The sequence below is a fragment of the Polypterus senegalus genome, chromosome 7 (assembly GCF_016835505.1).
Source record: "Polypterus senegalus isolate Bchr_013 chromosome 7, ASM1683550v1, whole genome shotgun sequence".
NCBI classification, from domain to species: Eukaryota; Metazoa; Chordata; class Cladistia; order Polypteriformes; family Polypteridae; genus Polypterus; species Polypterus senegalus.
The window spans coordinates 154,567,978-154,593,680 of NC_053160.1; the positions used below are offsets into that span (position 1 = coordinate 154,567,978).

General features: G+C 36.3%; 1 protein-coding gene across 1 annotated transcript in view; it reads left to right on the plus strand.

Annotated features, from left to right (window-relative positions):
* Window positions 1–25,703, plus strand: part of man2a1 (mannosidase, alpha, class 2A, member 1) — a 446,136-nt gene that overhangs the window by 295,995 nt on the left and 124,438 nt on the right. Inside the window, exons 10-11 of the mRNA XM_039757985.1 lie at window positions 14,874–15,059; window positions 22,656–22,770. Coding sequence (XP_039613919.1) covers window positions 14,874–15,059; window positions 22,656–22,770 — 301 coding nt within the window. The remainder of the gene's footprint in view (window positions 1–14,873; window positions 15,060–22,655; window positions 22,771–25,703) is intronic.

Sequence of the window (25,703 nt, forward strand, 5' to 3'; positions counted from 1 at the left end):
TTGTTTCGCTTTATGGACACCACACATGCCATGGTCTACCAGCCTCTAGCAGACCTTTTCTTCCTACACTTGCGTGAAGGGATTTTCTGTCATTGTGGCTTGTCTCACGCGTAGCACATTACCTAGCTCTACAGAAAGGTGCCTTTGCATGGTGTAAACTCTTGCTAGTTTGAAATATGGATGGAGTCTGTATAATAATGGGACTGCTCTATCATACACTAAGCTTAACACCGCCGCCCACACACAATCCAGTCATACTCGCACTTCAGCACTGAATATCAGTGACACAACCTATCATTTCTCAGTACCCTCAGTACCTAGGAGCTCCCTAGATTTGGCTTGACCTGGCCAGGCAAGAGTTCTCAGGAGTACCAAAGACACTGGAGGCTAATGCTTGGTTAATGCATATCGATGGTGCGTTACTCTTTACTGTGCTGCCCACTGTTGAAGGAGCTCCTCCTCAACTACTAATCCTGTGACAAAGAAGTGTCAATCTACCCACACCTTATGCCCAGTATTTACCTCAGGCACACAAGATGTATAGAAATGTAAAGCAGAGCACTGTTTATTAAAAGCAGATAATAGCAGTGAAAAAGAATTGCAGCAGCAAATAATTTAAATTAAATAAATGGTAATGAATATTAGCAAAATCTAGATATAAAGCTATAAATATGCCATTGTTTCAAAGTTAAAATCTTTTCCATAAGGATATGTAGTACTAGGGTGCTGTACGGTGTTATCCATTATGAATGTAGTGAAAAGTCAAGCAAAATGACACCTTTTATCGGCTAACTAAAAAGATTACAATATGCAAGCTTTCGAGGCAATTCAGGCCCCTTCTGAGAGATCTGATGATCATTACATCTTGCCTGAAAAAGGGACCTGAGTTGCCTCGAAAGTTTGCATATTTTAACCTTTTTAGTTAACCAATAAAAGGTGCCATAAGGATATGGAAATTGAAAAATAATACCAAAGGAAACAACAGTAAAATGAGAGAAAAAGAGAGACCACTTGTCTTTCAGAACCCTTATCTTGATTCAGAAGTCAGGCTGATACATAGACGCCATCTTTGCTATCTAGGTATGTATGGTTCTCTCTGTCACCTTTGCGGTTCTTTCTTTATACCTAAATCAACACATGGGTGATGAACAGCTTGTGCCAGAAGCATTGATCATAAAAGTAAGTGCAAAACATTTCATCTTGTCAAGGGTGGTTATCTGTACTGTGGCCAATAACCTTGGGAATGGATACCACCATCTGGTGTTTGAGTGACAGGCTGAGTGGTCTTTCTAACCAAATATTAGATGTGTTACACACTCAGACAAAATTAAAAGAAATTGTGTATAAAATACACCATGAATTATTTTAAAATGATAAGGCAGTAGACAGAAAAAAGTTTGGGAATGGCCACCCCTTACACTTGAAAAAATTGGCAAGCAAAAAGAAAGCATTTCTTTACAGACAGGAGTCCAAAACATAACTGAACTAACAGGGTGAGTCTGGTCTATAAATATTGCTGAAACAGAAAGAGGTGGGATTAGGGAGGCTGGAACACAGGATATGATGTCAATAGAAGATGGGTTCTGGATAACAGATTTGATGTCATCAGTGGATGGTCCAGTGGTGACGTCATTGAGAGGCACAGTCTTCAGCTGGTCTGCAGATTGACAAAAGAAGAAAGGAGCAGATGACCGCACCAACCCTTGGTCCAACTGAGAAGCAACACTATTTGAGCCCATAAACCATCTCCCATGCGAACGTGTGTGACTCTGTATAGGGATGTCAGTGAGCAAGTTACATATTTAAGGTAAAAACAAAAAAGAGTTCAGAGTTCAACTTCAGTTCACAATTTATTCATCATAGGAGCAAAACTTACAGTAAAAGCAGCCCACTGTGTTTTTTAGGTAAAATGTCAGCACTCATAAAATGACAATCTTGTCTTCCCCGGACAGGACAGGGCCCCAAGACAGAGGAACCTTAATTACGATTGGCTGTGCAGTTATTGTGATTGTGAGCAAACTGTTGGCAGTAATTGAGGCAGTACAATGGCCGTAGAATGATGTAGTTCTTATGTCTGTCAAAGGATGACTGCAGTATGTTAAGAGGTCCTTTTAAAGGATGTGCAAAGAATGAAGACTACACCAAGTCAGACTTCCAGATGGGTGTTGCCAAGCCGTGATAGAGACAAATAGAAACATCAGGTCCTCTTTTATTTAGTTACTTGAAAATTGCATTTGCCAGAAAATACCTAAGCAACCAATCTTGTTACTACCTTTAATGTCTAGCTTAAAACTTTCAAGGCTGTTGCTGACATCAAAGGGAGGAAGGCTGAAACCATTTTAAGGAGTCAACAAAAGGTTCCCAGAGCTTAATGTTTGATTTTACCTACTAGATGGCAATAAAGATTGCAAGGTGAATGTCACACATTTGAAGCCTCCTGTTTCTTTATGGTATGGTATCAAATACTGTCGCTTGTTAGCATCAAAAGAAGTACTCCACAAAAAATGTTTTACTTATTAGTGATGTCAGATAAACATTTTGAAACAGAAAGATGCAACACTAAAAGTGCTGCTAGACCATGTCCAAGTTTGACTGGGATCACCATTGCACTGATTTGATTTGTTTTCTGTTGTTCCCATACAAGTGTGCTCATTTTTACAGATTTTGCAGAACACATGTTCATTACCAGATGTAAAGCTGAAATGACCCCAAACATTTAATCAATAATCTGGCATATTTTTCATCAATCTTTTTCATATCTAAAAATGTAATAAGCATTACAATCGGTCACATAATAATACATAACAAGGCAACTAATTAATAATAATTTTTGGCATTTATATTCATCATTGATTATTATTGATGAAATTGATAAGTTGTTTCAGCCTGTGTGTATGTATGTTGTGTATATATAGGAGAGGTAGATGAATAGTTTGTTGTATTTTCAAATATACTGTATTTCAGTAATACTTTCAAATATTGTATAGTTCTGTACATGAAATATATTTCACTTACATTTCTTTTAAATAAAATTCTTGAAGTAAACATCTTGTTATATTTGTCCTGTTTAGCCAAATAACCATTTTGTTTCGAAATAAACTGTGAAGTTTGTGTAACTTAGACAAAGTTTTAGACTTAGGATATATATTATGAATGCCTCTTAATTTAATATCCATTAATGACTGAGCCTAATGTTTTAAGGTGTTTCTTCTAGTGTCAAGCTCATCATCATTTTCTCTGTGAAATTAAAGTTAGCACTTTAAGAAGCACTGTAATCAATTGACCATTTGACTATCCCTGTTTTAATACAACTTTGATTACAGTATTGATTTTTACTGTAATTCAGGCTAGTTTACACAACAGTTATCTGCAAAGAGTAGTTTTGTGATTTGTGATTATACCATTTCGGTTTATATATTATATTGTAAATTTACCAGTTTTTTAATAAAGACAAAATTTAACGTTGAGTTGTTAAGCGTTGAGCAGCAAAAAAATAAAAAAAAAAGATTGAATAAGTTACACTGCCTTGTTCATTCTGTAAGCTATCTCATTAACTTTTCTGTCATGCTACAGTTAACTTTCACTAAAGATACAGAAGTCTATAAATCAATGAGAAAGAAAAACAAATTTCATATCTGAAAGAATCTTAAGGAAGAGATCGACATATTTATGTGATCAAATGTGTATTTGGTTGAACAAATTAAAAGCAGAAGTAACCAGATTATAACTAACTAATTTAGAGGGAGCAATAGATTCAAGAAAATCCTTTGCAGGAGATGTGAAGGTGTGTATGGGCAGCGTCTGGCCATCCTTGAAAAAGGGCAACAGCTCAACCTTCAGACCAGTCGTAAAAGGCTACAACAGAAAATCAGCATGTCTACCTCCCCAGTCACTGGGAAACTCAACTTGGCACCATCTCAGTTGCATTTTCTTAATTTTGGAATTGGATGACCCATTTCTCTGGGGTACAAAAACCTCCAGACGTCTTTGGTTTTAAAAAGACTTGCTCTTCTGTCCTTATTATACCCATTGTACAACTTGACAGGCAGCTTAATCTTATTCACCTTTTACCACACCTGAGAAATTGACTTAACTTGTTTAATGTTGTAATTGGGGGGAAAATGTAAAACTGAAACAGAAAACACGGTCTTAAGTATTAATCTACAGAAAACAAAGATAATACCTAAAAGAGACGAATATTACTGCAGCTGACAGTTACCTCTTACTTTTAGAGAGAATACAGCATATGTCAGTATCATACTTAAACTACTCTAATATAAGAAATATTGCAGCCAACAATACACAAAGGCAATTAGCAAACTTGTGAGAAGTCAGGACTACCTCCTCAGTAATGGTGCATAAGTAGAAGATTGTATACCGTATTTATTTAGAGCACTTCTGTAAAAATCCAAATTTCCCCCCTGAGGACAAATATCTGTCTATCTATGGCATTAAGTACAATTTATTTTTGTATAATTCTTTTCACAGACTGCAGGTGCTGAGCACTGTAAACAAATTCTCAGTTAAAATACATGCATAGATTATACTAATTACGAAATGTAAAATTAGTACATATTAATATACACATTTGTTAAAACACACAGAAAAGAAAGTAGTAGCCGATTAAGGTAAATGGAAACCAACAGTATTGTTCTTATTGATGGATTATGACCAGTCAACAGCTGAGGAGATGAGAATTGTAAGAGACAAAGTTGGCCCTGTAGACCTCGGCCAACTAGCCGCCCATTCTGTCCTGGGCTTTCTATAGTGGAGTCTGTGCTACGCATCCAGTCTGATGACTGAATCTTTCCATGAGATGATTCAAATGCTCCTTTATTGAGATGACATTTTCATAGGCAGTAGAGCAGTAGCAACATGTGACACATCAAGGTGGAAGGTTAGTAATTGTTTATAAATATTCTATTTCTGATATTTTTTATACAAATTATTAACAAACAGAGATGTGGTATGCACAGCCAATCAACAACTCTAGTCAGGGTATGTTAGACTTAAGTAGTGAGTCTTCAGGCTGGATTTAAAAGCTGAGACTAAAGGGGCATCTCTTATGTTAGCGGGTAGATCATTCCACAGCTTTGGTGCCTGTCCTGTAAATATAAGCTTGACTTACTAATGTTATGTTATTAATCCATGCAGTCATAGGTAGACATTCATCTTGAGGTGTTAATGCATAATGTGGTTTGCAAGTAATGTTGAGTAAATATAAGTAAGTAGGGCATTGGTCATGTAAGGCTTTTTTAAAAGAAGGATTTTGAAATCAGCCCTAAGCTTAACTGGGAACCAGTGTCGAGACTTGAGTACTGGAGTTACATTTTCATACTTCCTGGTTTGTGTAATAATTCTTGCAGCAGTATTTTGAATTAACTGAAGGCTGTATAAAGAACAATTTGAGCAGCCAGTGAATAATATAATATATTTCATCCTATTAGAAATAAATGCAGGAACTATTTTCTCAGTATCCTAGATATTTTGAAAATGGCTCAATTTTCCAATGTTTTTAAAATGGAAAAAAAAAACATTATTAGTTTTCTAATTTGTGTTTTGAATGGCATGTTAGTGTCAAAGATAATGCCTAAATGCCATGCTGATTCAGTAAAACTAAATGGTGATTCCAATTGAGAAAAAATGTGACAGAATGTTGCTGCGGTTGACATGTTTCCCCACCCCAGTGATTAAAATTAAGGACTTCTGAATATAATTATGGAGTACTGTCAGAACATTTCTGTATGTACTGGAATAGATTTGATAAATAAGAACTAAACCAGGCAAGGGACTGTGAGTCCAATGTAATTTTCCAGCCTGTGTAATAAAATTGAATGGTCAATGGTGTCAAATGCTGCACTTAAATCTAACAACATAATTACTGTGGACTTTCCTTCACCAAAGAATAGAAGTGAGGAAAGGGAAGAAAGTAAATGTGAAAACAAAGTCCAGACTTTAGAATGAAAGGACCAGAAGGAAGAGACTGAAAGATACTTCCAATACGTGCAAAGGAATGAGCCAGAATAATTGAAATAATAATTATGGCAGTATGCGCCTGTGGTCAGTCCCATACCAAACCATTTTGAACTGCATATGCTGATGATTGGGGTGTTTCAGAAGGAAGAATGATATTTTTAAAAATTATATTCAGGGTGGTGAGGGATGAAAGGTCAAACTGGTACATTGATTGTAGATTTAAAATGTTATAGGTTACTGCAAAGTAGGACAGAGCATTTCAAACAGTTTTGTAAATAGGACTATTTTTGTCCCCAGGGGGAAATTTGGTTTTCTACAGAAGCTCTTTAAATAAATAATTATATGTATAAATATATAGTATTATTACATATACTATTTGTAAAATTAAAATATATAGTACAGTATATGCAAATATATACATATATACAGACACATTATAGTCTGAGCATACTCCTGAATGACTAAAAAGAAAGAAAACTCTGACTTGGCAGTTACAGTCCCAGTGAGGCATTATGCAGGCATATTGCTGTTGGTGTACAGGAGCACCAGTATTGTTTCCAGACACTTCTGTTGAGTATTTTATTGGCTGAAAGTCCTCCATTTCAGTGTGTCAGAGAGTGGCTGTGCCAAATTGTTCATAATGGCACTCGGTTTTATTTTCATTCTCCCCTTTCCTTCTACCTCCAGGGGGTCCAGAGTGCAGGCAAGATGAGGCAGCACCTGGGTTTGTATGTCAGTAAACTTAAAATCCGTTTATCTGATTTCTAGTGGCTGCTGTCAGTGACGAGGCATTAACTAGATCAAATCTAATCTTAATCAAGACTAGTAACTTATAAACCAGTTGAGAACAGAAATGAAAGAAGACGATCACAGGGTGGTAGTGTGTTAGGGTGTAATCCTGATTCTTGTAAGGATAACCCCAGACCAACTAAATACAGTTTAATGAAGGGTCTTTTGGCAATTCCACAGAAAGCTGAGAGAAGGGAACAGACTTTGACAAAGGAGAGGTATGTAACAATACTCATTTTATTAATAGCTACATGCAAGCAGAAAGAGGAGGAGACCATAAGAAAAGAAATTTATTTATAATTTTTACAACCTGGCAGTAGTTGGAGACAACAATGTCCTGCACTAATTTCGAAATGTCTATGTGAAGGTATCTAAAGGAATTTGTCAAAGTGATAAATGATGAATGAGACAACTGCTGGCAGTTTATTGAAAAGGAGAAGAGTAAATTTAGACAGAGGAATTTTATAACCAGACATGCCCTCATAAGAAATAAGCAAATTAGGGATATGTGAGATATCTGAGGGGGAATTAACAAGAAAGAAATGGGTGAAATTGACATATAAAGATATTTTTGGAGGATATGCTGTATATAATGAGCAGTGGCTAGAGTCTCAAATAAAGGGGGTAAAGGATGGCCTTGTTCAGTTCCTTTCTAAATGCAAAAGAGGAAGTAAGAGATTGATATTTGATTAGTTAGGAGTGACAGAAATTTGGTCACCTCTCATTATTGACTCTGCAGTCGATGGTTACTGCTGCACTGTTAGTGCTTGTGAATGGTGGCAGCTGCTCTTATTTGGAAAAATGCTGTCCTTGCAGCACACAGTCCTTTTGTAGCAACCATGACCTGAAAATTCTTACAGTATTCGCTTTTTTTTTCCCTAGACACTAAAGAGAGTAGGTTTTGGAAAACATTACATATTTACCCATTTAGTTAAGCCAAATCTCATGCAGTGCTAAGAAAATAATTGCTTCTTCTTTATAGTAGAGAATTTGAAAGCCATTTTCCATATTTAAAGATATCAAATGGAGTATTTCAGTAATCTCATCTTATTTTAAATCTTTTTCAGACACATCAGTGAGTGTGTTTAAATGCACTTTAATAACCAGATTATTCACAGAAACCCCTTTTCAAAAATACCATGCAAAACATTGGGCATCCTTGCTTAAAATGTCTGTTACTATGAATAATTAAGTGAGCAGAAAATTTTGCATGTCACTATATACAGTTCTGTTTGAACAAGCACTTTGTGATTTCTGTCTTCTATGCACTTCACCATGTCTACTACTGGTATTCTCAAGTACATAATCCAAAACGTTTAAAATGTCCAAGACCTTTTCTAGGGTACACCCTTTGTCTTTTACGTAAGTTCACTTCTTTTAATGAACACTATAGAACATGCCCTTTGGATAATGGAAGTGTTTGGTTGATTTTGAAAGCCTCAATAACTACAACATTTTGAAAACAAAAATCAGTTAAAATAATATCCCTCACTCACTTAGTTATACCATAATGTGTGCATTCATTAAATTAAAAAAAAACTGATGGAATTGTTTGTGCAATATAGTTGTACAGTTCAGGCTCCCATGTGAAACATTTTTTGCATAAATTCTTATTTTTAAAACTACCTTTTGGGAAAAATGTTTATTATTCAATATAGAAGTATTGAGATAAGATGTAAAAGATGTAACAAGAATAGTTTCCATTATAAAAGAACTTATCTCTATAAAGCTGACAGTCCTTTTATTAAGTTTAAAATATTCAAAGTTTGTCTGCAGACAAAACTGAATTTTTCTCAGCTGCCAGGAATTGCAATTCCCATTTGAATCTTCTGAAGCAAAAGGATGACACTAAATAATAAGATGAATGACATAAGCATAATAGTATATGAGTATATATATAGTTTTTTTGTATGAATACCCCAACAGCAAACCCCAGATATTAATGTTATATTTGTAAATTTGCTTGCATATACAGTATGTTTGTCAAAAGTTTATTTTAAATATGATTATTAAAAAGTCACAAATCTCATGGCCAACTGCCATATAGGTGGAGTGTGGCTCTGAGGCTAGGGATCTGCACTGGCAATCGGAAGGTTGCCGGTTCGAATCCTGTAAATGCCAAAAGGGACTCTGCTCTGTTGGGCCCTTGAGCAAGGCTCTTAGGCTGCAATTGCTAAGCACTTTGAGTAGTGAGAAAAGCGCTATATAAATGCAAAGAATTATTATTATTATATGAATATTGATTCATGAAATGTACTTTAGCATTTTCCATTTCTGCGTCATGCAGGCAAATAAGAATTAGGCTGTTAGAAGTGGTGCCTATAAGCTAGATATTTAAAGAAATAAACAGCTTTACTGCCTGAATAGTTTTATCTAAAAGATTGACTTATTCAGGAGCTCGTTTGAAGTAATTATACTGATGTTTAGTCTGATTTGGACAATCCACAACCCAACTATTTAAAAAGGCCAAATAACCTCATTTTAGATACATGCCTACCACTAGACAACATTTTTAGCCTTATATTACAGTGCATAACAAAATTCAAAATTAACCATTTATGCATGTATGCGATGTTTCATAGCACTTAATTAATTTTATTAATTAATTGCAATAAATCCACAATTCAATCAAAAGCAATAATCATATTTTTACATACCCAAGGATGCCTTCTTCCAAATAAATCATACATTTCCATGTTGTCTATTCTCTTTTGTTATTAAAATATGCTATTTGCACAAGTATATGTCAAGTCGAGCAGCACATTACATCTGAGTGAATCTACTTTTATCAAAGTTCTCACTTTAAGTAAACTGTCACGCATAATCTCTCTTCACTCGAATGTGTTTGTATTGTGCTGTGCCACACTACTCCTTCCATTTTCACCTGGTGAGTTCCCTCCTCCCCTCAATAATAATCAAATGTCGCTGAATAACCCTGCACAAACTTTCACAAGGGATTACTTTTTGATCTAATGTCACTGAATCATGCCATACTGCCAATTGCAGTTTCCCATGGTGAGACCTCGCCCTCCCCAAAAAACAACCCCAACCCCCCTAAGATTGAATAACACTGTATCGTGCTGGTCATGTCTTTGTGTCACAAGCACGCAAGGGGAAAAAAGTGCTGTTTCAGCTAGCGTCTTATTCTGTGCATAATCCATTCCACCCTGCCAAAGGGATAGACGGCCATGTACGACATTTTTTTTTCTCATTTTCTAATCCTGATCACTTAAGCTCCCTCTACCATCCACCAAGGAAGGCACAAATTAGCCCGATTACTAATGGAAAATGAAATCAAGAGGGGGCTTGGTTGAGGAAACATGAAAATGTATGCTTATATTTAGTTTATTCCAGACATGTAATTCAAGATTAAAGTATATATATATATATATATATATATATATATATATATATATATATATATATATATATATATATATATATATTTATAGGGTGGTCTAGATCTAATTATGCAATTTTCATTACGCTATAACTTATTAAGTTTATTACATAGAGAATTCACAAAAAGTTCTTTTTGTTGCGGATAGATGGCAGCACCTGCCCTGCATTCCAAAATGACAGGGGTACAGCGCTATAAATACCTGGGAGTGCAGCTGGATGATAAATTGGACTGGGCTGCCAATAATGATGCTCTGTGTAAGAACGGTCAGAACTGACTATACTTCCTTAGAAGGTTGGCGTCCTTCAACATCTGCAATAAGATGCTGCAGATGTTCTCTCAGATGGTTGTGGCAAGTGCCCTTTTCTACGCGGTGGTGTGCTGGGGAGGCAGCATAAAGAAGAGGGACACCTCACACCTGGACAAACTGGTGAGGAAGACAGGCTCTATTGTAGGCATGGAGCTGGACAGTTTGACATCTGTGGCAGAGTGACGGGTGCTGAACAGGCTCCTGTCAATCATGGAGAATCCACTGCATCCACTAAACAGGATCATCTCAGAAAGAGGAGCAGCTTCAGCGACAGACTGCTGTCACTGTACTGCTCCACTGACAGACTGAGGAGACCCCACACTATGCGACTCTTCAATTCCACCCGGGGGGATAAACGTTAACATTATTCAAAGTTATTGTCAGTTTTTACCTGCATTTTTATTACTCTTTAATTTAATATTGTTTTTTGTATCAGTATGCTGCTGCTGGATTATGTGAATTTCCCCTTGGGATTAATAAAATATCTATCTATCTATCTCTCTCTCTCTCTCTCTCTCTCTCTCTCTCTCTCTCTCTCTCACACATATATTCAAATGCCACTTTATTAGTTATACGTGGCTAGTACCGGGTTGGACCCCATTTTGCCTTCGGAACTGAGATAATTATTCTTGGTCCATAAATGACTTAAAAGTGTCACATATTTGCTGCAGATTTCTCGGCTGTAAATCCATGATGAGAATCTCCTGTTCCACCACATCCCAAAGGTGCTCAATTGGATTGAGATCAAGTGACTGCGGACGCCTTTTGAGTACAGTGAACTCATTGTCTTGTACAACAGACTAGTTTGAAATGATCTGAGCTTTGTGACATGGCACGTTATTCCTACTGGAAGTAGCCATCAGAAAATGGGTACATTGCGGTCATAAAGGGATGGACATGGTCAGTAATAGGCCTGGGTAAAAAAATATCGATTTTCCAATTGTTATTTTTCATTTAAACAATTTGATAAAGATTCTTAAAGTCTCTAGATCGATCTTGTGAATCCCAATCCTGCTCAATTGCTATATGTAGATTTTTGCTTATCTTTGTTTTTGATGTCCGATCCAGTAGATGTAACTAGTGTGCCTCTTAAGGCTTTCTATGGAAAAGTCACTTTACTATCTCACATAAAATGATGTGTCTTCTTTAACTGAAATCTAAATCTTCGACACTTAAATCAGATGTGTGGACAGCTGAACATCCAGGACAGCAGATTCCTATGTGACAATCACACATTAAAAATTACTAGGCATCTATGGTAAATGTGTTGCAGGCAAGCACGCTGTATGCCAATCACACTGGGAACAACCTTGCTGCCTATATACAAAGCTGCTGATATGACTTGCTGTTGTTTAAAAAACCCTTCTAGCATTTCCAGGGCACTGTTCCATTGCATGACTGTATCATCACACGTTTGTGTATTGGAGAGTCCAATAAATGTTGCTTCTCTTTAATCATGTGGCTATCTGTACTGCTACGGTGGAAAACGTTTGCAATATGCATCACCCAGCAAAAGCAAGTGGGTAATTGTTGGAATTTTCAGAGCAGCATGCAATACAAAACAGAAGTGTGTGCTCAGGGCAGCCGACTTGAAATAGCTCCATAATAGCAGCGCTACCAGTCACAATTGCAGATTCTTTTTCTTTTATCTTACATTTATTCAATGCTGCTGTCAACAAGCATCAGCCCTAGGTCCTCATTTAAAATGCTTGATTTTTTTCTGAGGACTATGAGGACACAGTTTAGAGACAGAACATGACTGCTACAAGTGAGCAACTGAAGAATTACAGAAAGACACGAGTCTTCCTACAGTATCTTTAATTTTGACAAATTCAGGATTATTTTAAATGTCCAATATGGGAATATTTTTGGGTTACAGTTTAGTTGAAGGGTGTCTACATGGAGATTCATAGCACATGAATAGGTTATTGAATAACATTTGTCACAAAGAATCACCCCAGACATCATAAAGTTTTGGGGCAGGCACCCGTATAATGTATCCTGGCTGAAAATGTAGTAAATTTTCAAAGAGATATTCACGAGACTGAGTCCAAAACAAAACTGATTACATGAGACAAAGATGGAAGCTTTAACGGCCCGTATAGGAAGTGATGTCATTAAAGGGGCCAGAATCAGAAGTGATGTCAACAAAGGGGCCAGCACCGGAAGTGATGTCTTCTGAGGTGCCGGAACCTTGCAGAATTTCCATGAAAAGGTCTGTAGGGAACTGAGAAAGACCGTCAGTGCACTCCGCCACCCCCTGGTCGGATGTTTCATTACAATTACTCAGGCCCTTTAGCTGCCTCCTACTCGCACATGTGTGACACATTTATTATTTAAAAAGGAATATTTGATTATTTTATAATAATAAATTATTTGTAAGATGATATACATGTTTATGCCATTGCATTGTATTGAAACAAGGAGCTCCCACCTTCCTATAATATGTGTAGACTCAGATATGGAGATGCATATGTTAGTTAAATGAAGCTGAATTTTGAATGAGTGCAGTGCTATAAAGAAAAGTTTTTTGTTTTTTTTTATTAAGAGAAATATTTTGTTCCACATTGTTAACTGTTAATTACTAATGACGTATTACTTCTTAAATGTCATTCCATACTTCTGCATATGTTATGAAGTCACTATGTAGACTAATAAAGCGTTGCTGAAATTTGTCACATTTATATTATTGCTCTCAATGCATGGTTAAGCAATTTCTAAAAAAGCAACCACTTCAAATATATCAGTGCATGCTAATTCAGTCAAGATAAACTCAATATCGAATTGAATCAGGGTATTGTGAATCAGAATCACAAACCCAACCCTAGTCAGCAACAGTACTCAAGTAGGCTGTGGCATTAAAACAATGCTTATTTGGTTGTGTGCCAAGAAAATATCTCTCACAACATTACACCAGCACCATCAGCCAGCCTGAACCATTGATACAAGGCAGGATGGATCCAGGCTTTCATGTTGTGAACACCAAAGTCTGATCATACCATCCAAATGTCACAGCAGAAATTGAGACTCATCAGACCAGGCAACATTTTTACAATCTTCTATTGCCCAATTTCAGTGAGTCTGGGCAAATTGTAGCCTCATTTGCCTGTTCTTACCTGACAGGAGTGGCAGCTGATGTAGTCTTCTACTACTGTAGCCCATATGCTGCAAGTTCAATGAGTTGTGCATTCACAGACGCTCTTCTGCATACCTTGGTTGTAACGAGTGGTTATCTGACCTTCTATTAGCTGATACAAGTCTGGCCATTCTCCTTTGGCCTCTGGCATCTACAAGGCCTTTTCACCCAGGCAACTGCTGCTCTCTGGATATTTTTCCCTTTTTCAGACCATTCTCTGTAAACCCCTAGAGATGGTTGTACCAGAAAATCCCAGTAGCTCAGCAGTTTCTAAAATACGCTGTCCAGACCATCTGGCACCAACACCCAAGTCTGGAAAGTTATAAAATTTTCACAAACAGCAATAACATTTTATTCCTTAATGTAACTTTATAAAATCTGCACATCTTAATAATTGTTTATATACTAAATATACAGTGTAAAAAAAATACATAACTCAAAAACTAACGGATGAAAGACACATTATGAATACATTTCAAACTTAACAGTTGTTCTGTGGTAAAAGTCTTTGTTGACCAGCATTATTATTATTTTTCACCTAGACCAACAACATTTTTGTTTAAAGCGTATCCGTTCAGCTGTTTGCCACATGATGCTGCATTCTGTATAACATGAGTAGCTTAAAATTATATTCATGTACAGTAATTTTTCTTCATGGCTTCCCAGTTTCCTTATTTTTTTTTCTAGTGTTGGGTTGGAAAGTAATGTGTGTGTGTTGTTGGTCTGAGGTTTGATGTGGAGTTAATTTACATTTTATGCTGTTAATTAAAACAATAAAGAGTTCCATTTTAGTAAGTCTGAATTAGTTTCATTTTTGAATAATAAAAATAAGAAAAACTATTTACAGATAATATTTATATAAATTGTTAAGGATTTAGGGAAAGTTAGAGAAGGGAATGACCACTCAAGTTGGAAGCACAATATGGTGTGTATGGTGTGACTTGTTAAATTAAAATAAAATTTATTAATCCACATTAATCTGCTCTATGTATACTTCATGTCATACAATCATGATCAATGACCTTGGTTGTCTTATTAAATAAGATTCTTATCAATGTAATTGTTCGCCATTTTCTTTCTTATTCGTTGTAATATATGAGTTCATCCATAGTGCATCACTTAAAATAAGTGAAAAAATATCTGCTGATGGAAAATTATGCTTGTACATTGTACATGACAGAATTATTCTAATTTGTTGATGATTTTTAAAACCATATAACGACTAAAAGATTAACAAACTCTTGTCTCAATTACTTTTTCAGGGCAGCAGAAATAATCTACTCATTCGCCCTGGCAAGTGTTAAGAAGTTTTCTAAAATGGAAGTGTTCCCATCCTCAGAGAATTATAAGATGCTTACAGAAGCAAGAAGAAATTTGGGCCTTTTCCAGCATCATGATGCTATTACAGGAACTGGAAAAGACTGGGTTGTTGTTGATTATGGTACAAGGTGAGAGCACCTAGTTGTTAATATGTTTTTATATACTACACTTACACCAGTATATATGTGAAGTATAAACTGATTATAAGTATAAACTGATTAAAGCGAATCATATGTACTGCCACCATTGTCTTCATAGGAAAGTTTTAAGGTGTTTACTTCCCATTTGGAGAAATCAGATTTCAATCTATCCTGTTCCTCTCTCATTAATTGTTAATTATGTTACAAGTGTGTGCCTGCGTGTAACAAATCAATCTATCAATAGTAATATAAAATTGCTGTAAAATATAAGAAAAGACAAGATAAAATGTTGGGGTACCTCGAATGCGAGCTCCATATAATTGGTGGGAGGAAAAAGCACAAAATATGTCAAATTTATTAATTGGTCTTTTCATACTGAAGTCAAACGTGAGTGATTCAAAATGGGGGCGGCACCCGTTTAGAAGAAGCCAGACCAGAATGGGCGGGGCCAGGAAACAGTGACCTGGATGTGATGTCACTGGGAGTGCCAATCGTCTGATCTGTTGAAGAGAAAGTTTGAAGAAGCATTACATTTGGGGTTTCATGGTAGCTTCCAGTGTCACCAATTTGCATTTTATTGAAGGCATTTTGAATCACTTTCTGCTGTCAAACTGCTTTGGCGTCATTACATTTTCCAGCAAGATAACGACCTCGAGCATACACGCCTTCCTCACCAAAAAAAAATGTAGGGGACACTCAAGCACTTTCATCAGTTCTGGATTTCATTCCTATTTATCACCTCTGGCATGAGATTAAAAAGGAAATGCTCAGTAGACCCACCAAACAACAAACAGAATTTGAAAGACGTGCTCCAGTGCACATGGTAGGGCCTTGCCCAGCCATTTGCAACACCCTTGTTGAAAACATGCCCAGGAGGCTGAATGCTGTTACTGCTGCCAAAGGAGGGCCTACCAAATACTAAGCAGGACTTTGACAAAACTCCATTGGCCAGGTTTAGAAATAATTGTTTGAAGGCAATAAATTGCATAATTTGAAAACACATCTGGAACATAGTATGTTTTGAGTAAAAGTTTTTCTTGTTTCTTTACATAACACACAAGTTTTTGTAACATTTTAGACAACAGTTTGTTCTTCAATATTCTCAAATTTTATTTACATTTTTTCACAGTGTACAAATAATTTTTTACTGCACTGTATATCTGAACCAATATTTATATAAAATAATATGTATATAATACCTTTAACAAATAAATAACAAATCCCATTAACGGCTTTTTAAAGAGAGGATGCCAATTTCCTAGGACCGCAATTTGAGACCCCCCACAATTATACTATCATCTAAATTGTATTATGTGACTGTCAATGGGATGTTTTTCTGTTTAAAATTTCTTTTATTTTGTACTCTTGATTGTATACACCATTTGTTGGAATTTGAAATGCAATGCATTTAATTAGTACATGTAACTAGCATGTATTGCAGACTGCAGTCTTTGGAAGTGTTTGTACTAAAAAAAATAAGAGGAATAATATCTCTGTTGTCCTAATTCAAAGCCAACACATCATCTCTCAGCAACTACAATGCAGCCTTTCTAGTCACTTAGCTGTCACTTTTCTAGAAGCGATTAGAAACAAGTGGTAACCCCTTTAACAGATGTAGTGTAAGTATCTAGTGGTTTTTTTTCTTTGTTTTTTGATAGATGAAGAGCATCATTTTCTTGGCTTCAAGTGTCAGATGAAGAGTAGAAATAGTAGAGATGTATAGCAGATTGGAGTTGGAAGAAGTATTTAAGGTGTACCTCCTTGAGAAATTTAATTCTGTGCTCATTTGTTCTCTCAGGATGTACAAAGCTTTTTTTTATACTGTATTCTCCACTGAAAGTAATTACGTTCAGGTAAAATGTGTATCAGTTAAATATTTGAAAGTAACACTCATTGTACTTTATGTAGGAATCATACAATTATATTATTCTTATAGGTTTATCATTTGAACCATGCGTTGCTCAACATTTTAACACCATATGTTTCAGTTATAAGTCAATTATGTTGTTGTGCATAGTTCCTATTACAGATTACATTTCAGCAGGCACTTCCCTAGAGGCTACTGCTATGTGTGAGTGTACTCATTTCATTAAATGTTGTCATAAGGCTTGGATTTCAAGTAGATGGCTTATTGACTTATTCAAAATATGTGAAAAGTGTACAGATAGGAAAAATATTTTCTAATCAGATTTATTTGTTTATTAAGTGATTTATGTTACCCCACACCTAAATTAAACTACTGTTTTTTTAGTTTCTGAAGAAAATATTGATTAACTGATTTTGTCAGTAAGTTAAAAATTTAGCTGTACAGTATATCTTATGTATTTTGTGTATATCATCCATCCATCCATTTTCCAACCCGTTGAATCCGAACACAGGGTCACGGGGGTCTGCTGGAGCCAATCCCAGCCATCACAGGGCGCAAGGCAGGAACCAATCCCAGGCAGGGCGCCAACCCACCGCAGTTGTGTATATCATGTATTTTAAATAAAGGCCAGAGTGATGTAGGTCGCAATGTATTAGTTCTGCTGCTAATATTACATTTTTTCTTCTAATGCAAATACAAGAAGTGATGCTTTAGTTGAAGTAAATTTAGTTGAGCTAAACAAATTTTAGTTTAATGCTATTTATCCATCCACACGAAAAATAAAATTGCTTATGTTTTCTTATTCTGATCCTAACATAGATCTAAAGTATATGCTAAACTTGCTAAAACCTCCCATTCAATTATCTAGCAAAATTGTATTACAAATAAACAGAATTAAAAGCAAATGTTACTGAACATGACACAAATGTTTTATATGTCAGAAGTAATTCCTAATTAACCACCGTTGAGTTTCATGTCAATATAAGGCAATAGCAATGGGTTTTTCAACCATTTTTTCAGTGCTGATATAAAATTGAAAAAGCATAACAAAACAATTTTGTTCAGTTCTCAACCAAAACCAAAAATGTGCTAAAAGCATACAAAAAGTTTTAATTGTACTTTCAGTTAAAACCAAAGCCAAAATCGGTCTGACTGTTCTGTACATTTTATTTTGTTGTTTCAAGAATCCAAATTAAAGATGTGACTTTTAAATAATATGTAAATATGGTGAAATGAGGAATTGTTTTATTTAAAGATGTAGTCTAAAGTGCTGTAATCGATTATGATAGGCAGCCAACATACCTCTTATGTGCTTACTTTTAATTTATGTGGAATCACTTTAATTTCCAAGTTTATCGTGCAAAAATACATCATAAGTTGTAAATGTTTTTATTACTTGCAGTAGGCATAATTTCCCCCACTATAATATTACAGTGGTATGGAAAAATATCTTAAAAGACAGAGTCTTTTTTAAAGGAATACTGTACTGCAGCGGTTCTCAACCTGTGGGGCAGGCCCCCCTAGGGGGGCGCGAAGATGTGAAAAAAAGAAAACAAGAATCCAAAATATGAAAAAAACATCTGTTGAAATCAAAACAAATTAACTTAAACTACATTCTGATACTAGAACAATAAATATAGAGTTAGATAAAAGTTAACTAGGTATAATAAAATATGCATCTAGATTTCAAAAAAATGTTAGGGGGGGCAGATTAAAACTGTTATGAAAACTCAGGTCGCAAATACTTAAAGGTTGAGAAACGCTGCTCTACCCAAAAATTATATTTTTTTACATGTAACATGCCCCATGTTATTTGTAGTGATGGCCAAGAAAGCTGTGTACATCATAAACAGGAAAACACATTCCCATAATACTGTGCCTTTGAATTGAAGACAGGACTTTTAACCAGTGAATTAAAAAACGTGTTCTGCTATGATGGAAAAGACTGTAGGCCAAAAGACTAAGTGGATGAGCCAAGGCATTAAAGAAAAACTCATAAGCTAAAAACACAACAGGGTCAAAAGTCAATCCAGAAACATGGATGCTACTGATAGTGCACCTTCACCTAAAATTGGAAATGGCCTGTGATGTCACACAAATGCCTCCTGATCACAGGTGGAAGTAAAGGTGTAAACAACATACACGATATGGCCAAGACCATAAAGAAACACACACTTTGGTGTGGTGTGAAGTATTAATAAAAAAGACCCAAATAAAATAGAAAAAATTACAATGTGAAGTAAAAAATAAAAAATACAAGTGTAAAATAAAATGTTATAAGTGGCATAATCTTAAAATCATGAGAGAGGATTTTGCTCTAAAGATAATTACTGCAGTGCATTTTCAGTGCTACAATTTTAGCTTTTAAAAAGGTGCTCATCAGCATCTTGTAGACACTGAAAACAGCAAAACTAAATTGCTGGGAAGCTTTTGGTGGCATTTCAAAATTATAATGACAAAACTACAAGGCCTTGCATTTTGGAAAAGAGTCAAAAAATAATTTGGTCACAATGCATGATGTTATGAAAATGAAAAAAGTGAATTTTTATTCCATGCTAAAAAGAAAATAAGTTTACAAACTTGACATTTTCATTGGAAAAAAGGTAACAAAGGGTAAGAGAGTTTTCTTCTTTTAACTTGGACTACATGTTCAATGTCTTTTTTTTTTTTGCAGATGTTTGCTTTTTCTAATTTGTTAGAACTAGTTTTTTTTTTTTTTAAATAAAACATCCACCTTGCCATATTTTTTACCATTTTAATTCATGCAGTATTCAAATACCATTCCAGTTAACTACACAGTACCTCGATTTATAGAAATCTGGTGTTCATCACAGTCCTAGGCAAAGTTCAGGTGTAGACCAATCCTATTAGCCATCATGATTTCCATTGTGGTCAGCTCTTGTCTATAGATTACAGAAATATTCTTCAAAAATCTGTTTAGTATTTCTTATACAAGTTTCATTATTTCGTCAGCAGTGAATGGTCTCTGCCAAAAAGTAAGTTTTCACATATCTATTGTGCTAATACAGAAACTAAACTGAAAATCACCAGTCCATTCATCCATCTGTCCACTCAGGCATCCACTCAAATATGTAAATGCAGCCAACCTCTAGATCCTGAATTCAGTCTTAAATAGGATTTTTTTGGTCTATATTAAAAAAACATTTCAACTAGTATTTTAGTATTGTAATTATATTCTTTTACAATTTACAATGTCTATAAAATTATTTTTCCCACAGAAGCTTTTGCAGTTTTTTTTTCTTCTCATAAAATGTTAAGTCACAGTGGATTTAATTGGGCTTTTTTGACACTCATCAGCAGAATAAGTCTTTTTAATGTGAACGTGAAAACAAATCTCTGCATAGTTACATAAATTAATTTCAAACGTAAAACACATAATAATTGGTTGCCTTAATATTCACTTCTTCAAGTCAGTATTTAGTATGTGCACTTTTGGCAGCCATGACAGCCTTGAATCTGTGTGTACAGGCCTCTATCAGCTTTAAACTTCAGGGTACTGAAATTTTTTTTCTTCTATTAATTCTTCTTTGCAGAACTGCTTATACTCCGTAAGGTTACATGGAGATTGTGAGTGAATAGCTTTTTTCAAGTCCAGCCACAAACTTTGAATTGGACTGAGATCTGCACTCTGACTCAGCCACTCCAGGCAAATAACATTCTAGCTTTTAAAACATTCCTGTTTAGCTTTGGATTCATATTTGGAGGAGCATTTTGGCTGAAAAACAAATCTTCTTCCAAGGCATGTGTTTATTGCAGGCTGCACTGGCTTTTTGCCCTTTGTCCATCAGGTAGTTTGCATTCATTTTACAAGCCCAAGCATACACTCAGCTTGATGTTCCTTCCACCATGTTTCATGGCAGCAGTGGTGTGTTTGTTCTTGTGCAGTGTTTGGCTTACCCCAGACATGAAGTATATTGCAGACTGATGGCCAAAATGTTCAGTTTTGGTCTCATCAGCCATTCTTCCAGTTGACTTCAGAGTCTTCCATGTGCCTTCTGGCAAACTATAGCTGAGATGTCATGTGCGTTTAGATTGACAGTGGCTATTCTCTTTGCCACATAAAGCTGTGACTGGCGAAGCACCTGGACAACAGTTGTTGTCTGCACATTCTCTCCAATCTGAGCCTCTGTACCCTATAACACCTGCAGGATCACTCAGTTTTTCTGGATGGCCTGCTCTAGTCAGATTTGCAGCCATTCTACAGTATACTCTTACCATGTCTTAATAATTGATTTAACTGGACTCCTTGGGATATTCAGTGAATTGGCTATTTTCTTGCGTTCATTCACAGACCTGTAGTACTTTTTAATCACCTTTTCATAGTGTGGTTTAAGATGTTCTTTTGCCTTCATTGTGCATGTTATGCCACCATACTGACTCCCCACAAGTTGGACCTTCCACATAAGGTGCATTTACATATATTACAATGAACTTTAACCCCTTGACTCCACACAGTTAATCAGTGACTTTTAAAACCAATTGGATGCTGCAGTAAAGATTTAGGTTGGCCATACTAAAGGGAGTGAATACCTGTGTGATCAATTCTTCTTTTATATTTGTAATTAATTTAAACATTTTGCACTTTGACATTGATGAGTTTTTTTTGGGTTGGTCAATATAAAAAAAATAAAAAAATAAGTTCACTGTGATTCATTGTTGTATAACAATAAAATATGAAAACATCCAAGGAGATGAATACTATTTATAGGTACTTTATACCCTTATCAAGAGAGGACACTGAACTTCATGTGGTATTTCTGAACCTTTTTTCCCATATATATAAATTTTAGTTTATTGATCCTTTAGCATCAACAGTAGTACTATACAGTGTGACAGATAAGGGGGCGCTGTCGTACCCTTGAACCCTCAGACCAGACACCAGGTAAAAGTCCAATAATTACATTTATTTGAACTATACAGTGCACAAAGCACCCTCGACTCTACAATTCTCATAAATCAATAACAAATACAATAACCAATCCTCCTCTCCCAGACGCGTTGTTCCCTTCCTCCCATCTCAGCTTGTCCATCTGGGATTTCCCAGAGTCCTTTATAGTCCATGACCCGGGTCAGGTAAAAACTCCTCTTCTTCAACCTGGAAGCACGTCATTTCCTCTGTCCATGTGACTGGGACGTACTTCCGGGTTGTAGGGAAAATACAAGTCTCTGGGCCTCCCTTCAGCTTCCCCTGGCGGCCCCGACGTTATCCAGCAGGGCTGTACAGAAAAACTCCAATGTCCATGATGCCCTGCTGGAATTCGGAGCACCTCCATGCTGTAGGAACGGCTCCATCTGGTGGCCGGGGGGTATTAGCCGGGATGAATGGCCATATATCACAACTGGTTTTCTCCAGGTTATGCATAATCATGTAGTTTGTTTTTCCTGTAGGTAAGTGTGTTTAAGCCGATTGCTTGTATCATTTTTTTTGTCAGTATGTTATCATTCTTTGCCATGGTATCTAACACCAGTAATTAAATCAACTTGTACTTACAAAGTATGGTGTGGTGTTTACAGATTAATATTGAGTTTTGATGACATTTAACCTTGTATTATTTTACTTATCTCCTTTTACCTTGATTTATATGCATTTTTATGCTGTAAATTGTACAATTACAAATCTGCTGTCTGTCTTTTCTGTGGTATCAAGCTCAGAGTTTTTGCAAAACACATCTATCTCATTTTTCATTTTTTCACAGACTCTTTCATTCAATCATGAATCTAAAGCGTGTGATAATTGATTCTGTTCACTTCCTGATTCTGAGCAGCAAAGGCGAATATAAGCACAACCCTTCAAGTATGTTCCTCCAAATGGTAAGAAATCAGGAAGTGGTAAGTAGGGAAATGACACAAACGCCAACAAGCCCAAAAAACACTAAAACTAGCAACCATTGTTTGGCATTTACAGTATGCAGCTGGATGGGTCCTTGATTGTCTGTCCCCTTGTGTTTCTTGCCAGAAAGAATCTTTGGATATAAAGGGTGGCTGGGAACCACAAGCATTTCCCTATGACAACACTCCGAACTCTGGCTGTAGGTTCATTGATCTGCAGCAGACAAGTTATGTGTCACTATGTGTATGTGTTTGTGTGAGACAGTCATGCGCATTAAGAGCTAGGCCGTGTCACGTCAAAATATGTGGCACTAATGCTTTTCTTTACTTTTTTCCTTTTTAATCCCAAATTCTGAAGATCTACATTTTTGCTGCTCACAGAGCATTTTTTGCTAATAATTCTCTCATTTAACTAAAACCTTGCTTTCAAAACATTACCCAGAAATTTATGAAAGGATTACCATTTTTGAATAGCCTTTAGCAGTACTGCTGTTGCTGCTACAAAGGACGAGATAAGATGTACAGGTGGTGCTTGTTCTCCTTTTTCCAGTGCTGCCAAGGCATGCTGTTAAAAGATAGACATTCATGCCGATGGCAATGCCATTATGTGACTGCCTGCTGTTGAATGTGCAGAAAAGTAACATTGGAAAGAGAGCTCTGGTTTTAAGTACTGTGAACTGAAACACAGAATGCCTTTCAGGTCTAAACACCCAACTTGTAGCTTAATGATTATGATGGGTGGCACATGTGTCTGTTCACTACGAACTTATGTTGTTTTAGTTCACTGTCTTTAAGTAACATTTTAAATCTGTTTCTTAAAGATACATGTTTAAAGCTTAAAGAATAAATTTGACATGGAGATAATCAACAATTGAGTCCAGATGTTGTCAAGCAGCGATAGATAGATAGATACATACATACATACTTTATTAATCCCCAAAGGGAAATTCAAGTACTCCAGCAGAAGCTTACTGATAAAAACAATATTAATTAAAGAGTGATAAAAATGCAGTGCAAGGTGGAGAGTGCAAGGCAGGTATAACAGACAATAACTTTGTATAATGTTAACGTTTACCCCCCAGGTGGAATTGAAGAGTTGCATAGTGTGTGGGAGCAGCGATCTCCTCAGTATGTCAGTGGAGCTGCTCCTCTGTCTGGAGATGATCCTGTTCAGTGGATGCAGTGGATTCTCCATGATTGACAGGAGCCTGCACAGCACCCGTCACTCTGCCACAGATGTCAAACTGTCCAGCTCTGTGCCTACAATAGAGCCTGGCTTCCTCACCAGTTTTTCCAGGCATGAGGTGTCCCTCTTCTTTATGCTGCCTCCCCAGCACACCACCGCGTAGAAGAGGGTGCTTGCCACAGCTGTCTGATAGAACATCTGCAGCATCTTATTGCAGATGTTGAAGGACGCCAGCCTTCTAAGGAAGTATAGTTGACTCTGTCCTCTCTTGCACAGAGCATCAGTTTTGGCAGTCCAGCCCAATTTATCATCCAGCTGCACTCCCAAGTATTTATAGGTTTGCACTCTCTGCATAGAGCCACCTCTGATAATCACGGAATCCATGAGGGGCCTGGGCCTCCTAAAATCCACCACCAGCTATAAACCCACAGACCCAGGAATTCTTTTTGATAAAAACATAGTACAGTTTATTTAATTAGACATTTTTTTTCCTTTGGATCCTATTTATTTTTTTGTAGTTAAGAAACATCATGTTTCACCTCCTAGCTCTCAACTCCTCTGCCTCTTTCCTGCATGGCTGTCTTGCAATTGTAGGTGGCATTGTGCTGCTCACTTTACTTGGCTGTGCACCTGCCATGTCTTTGTCTTTGGTGCTAAGCTAATCCCCATGTAACTTTGGGGCTTACACTGATTGTACCTGTTGTATACTGTTTTAGCTTCCATACAGTGCCTGTATAGGGCATAACCTTGTTTACTATCTTCAGTATCCTACAGCAGGCATCTACAGTATATCAGTGTTGATTTACTAAAATTAAAAAAATATTTTTCAGTAGCAGCAATTAAATATTTTTTGTACATTTACTAGCTTATATTTTCTCATAAGTCATTCTGTGACAATGGCTATTGTAAAACTGCTTTTCATCTGGTAGTGCACTCACAAAAACCTAAATTAAAACTTTTCAGAGATGCTCAGTAGATATCTCTACAAAGAAAGAACAATGCTGTACCACACTGTGTGAAGTGTAGCCATATGGGCTGAACATGTTTTGCCATTTCTTTTAAACACTATGTATGTCAGTTCTTTTTCACAATAGCATATTATTATTATTAATAATAATAATAATTCTTTACATTTATGTGTGTATGTTGGTTCTTATTCACAATAGCATAATAATAATAATTTTTTATATTTGTATAGTGCTTTTCTCACTACTCAAAGCACTTTACACAGTTAGTGAGGAGCCACTTCAGCCACCACTAATGTGTAGCCTCTTCCTGGATGATGAGACAGTGGCCATTTTGCACCAGTTTAATCACCACACATTAGCTGTTAGGTGGTGAAGGGGTAAAAGATAGTTAGCCAATTGGAGACAAGGGATTAAGGGGCCAGAATGACTAGGCCATTGTGTGCAATTTAGCCAGGACACTGGGATACACCCTACTGTTTACAAAGGATGATTCAGGGATCTTTAACAACCATAGAGAGTCAGGACCTCGATTTTACATTACATACAAAGGACGGTGCGATTTTTGCAGCACAATGTCTCCGTCACTGCACTAGGATCCACATTCAGACCACTGGGTAAGCACCTGCTGCTGACCTCACCAACACCTTTTCCATTAGCAACTCAGGTTTTTCCTTGCATGTCAAATTAGTCCAGTAGAAATGAGTAATTGTCATCTTATAAACTGATCATTTAATAGTTTGTTACTTTCGGAGCCTTTCATG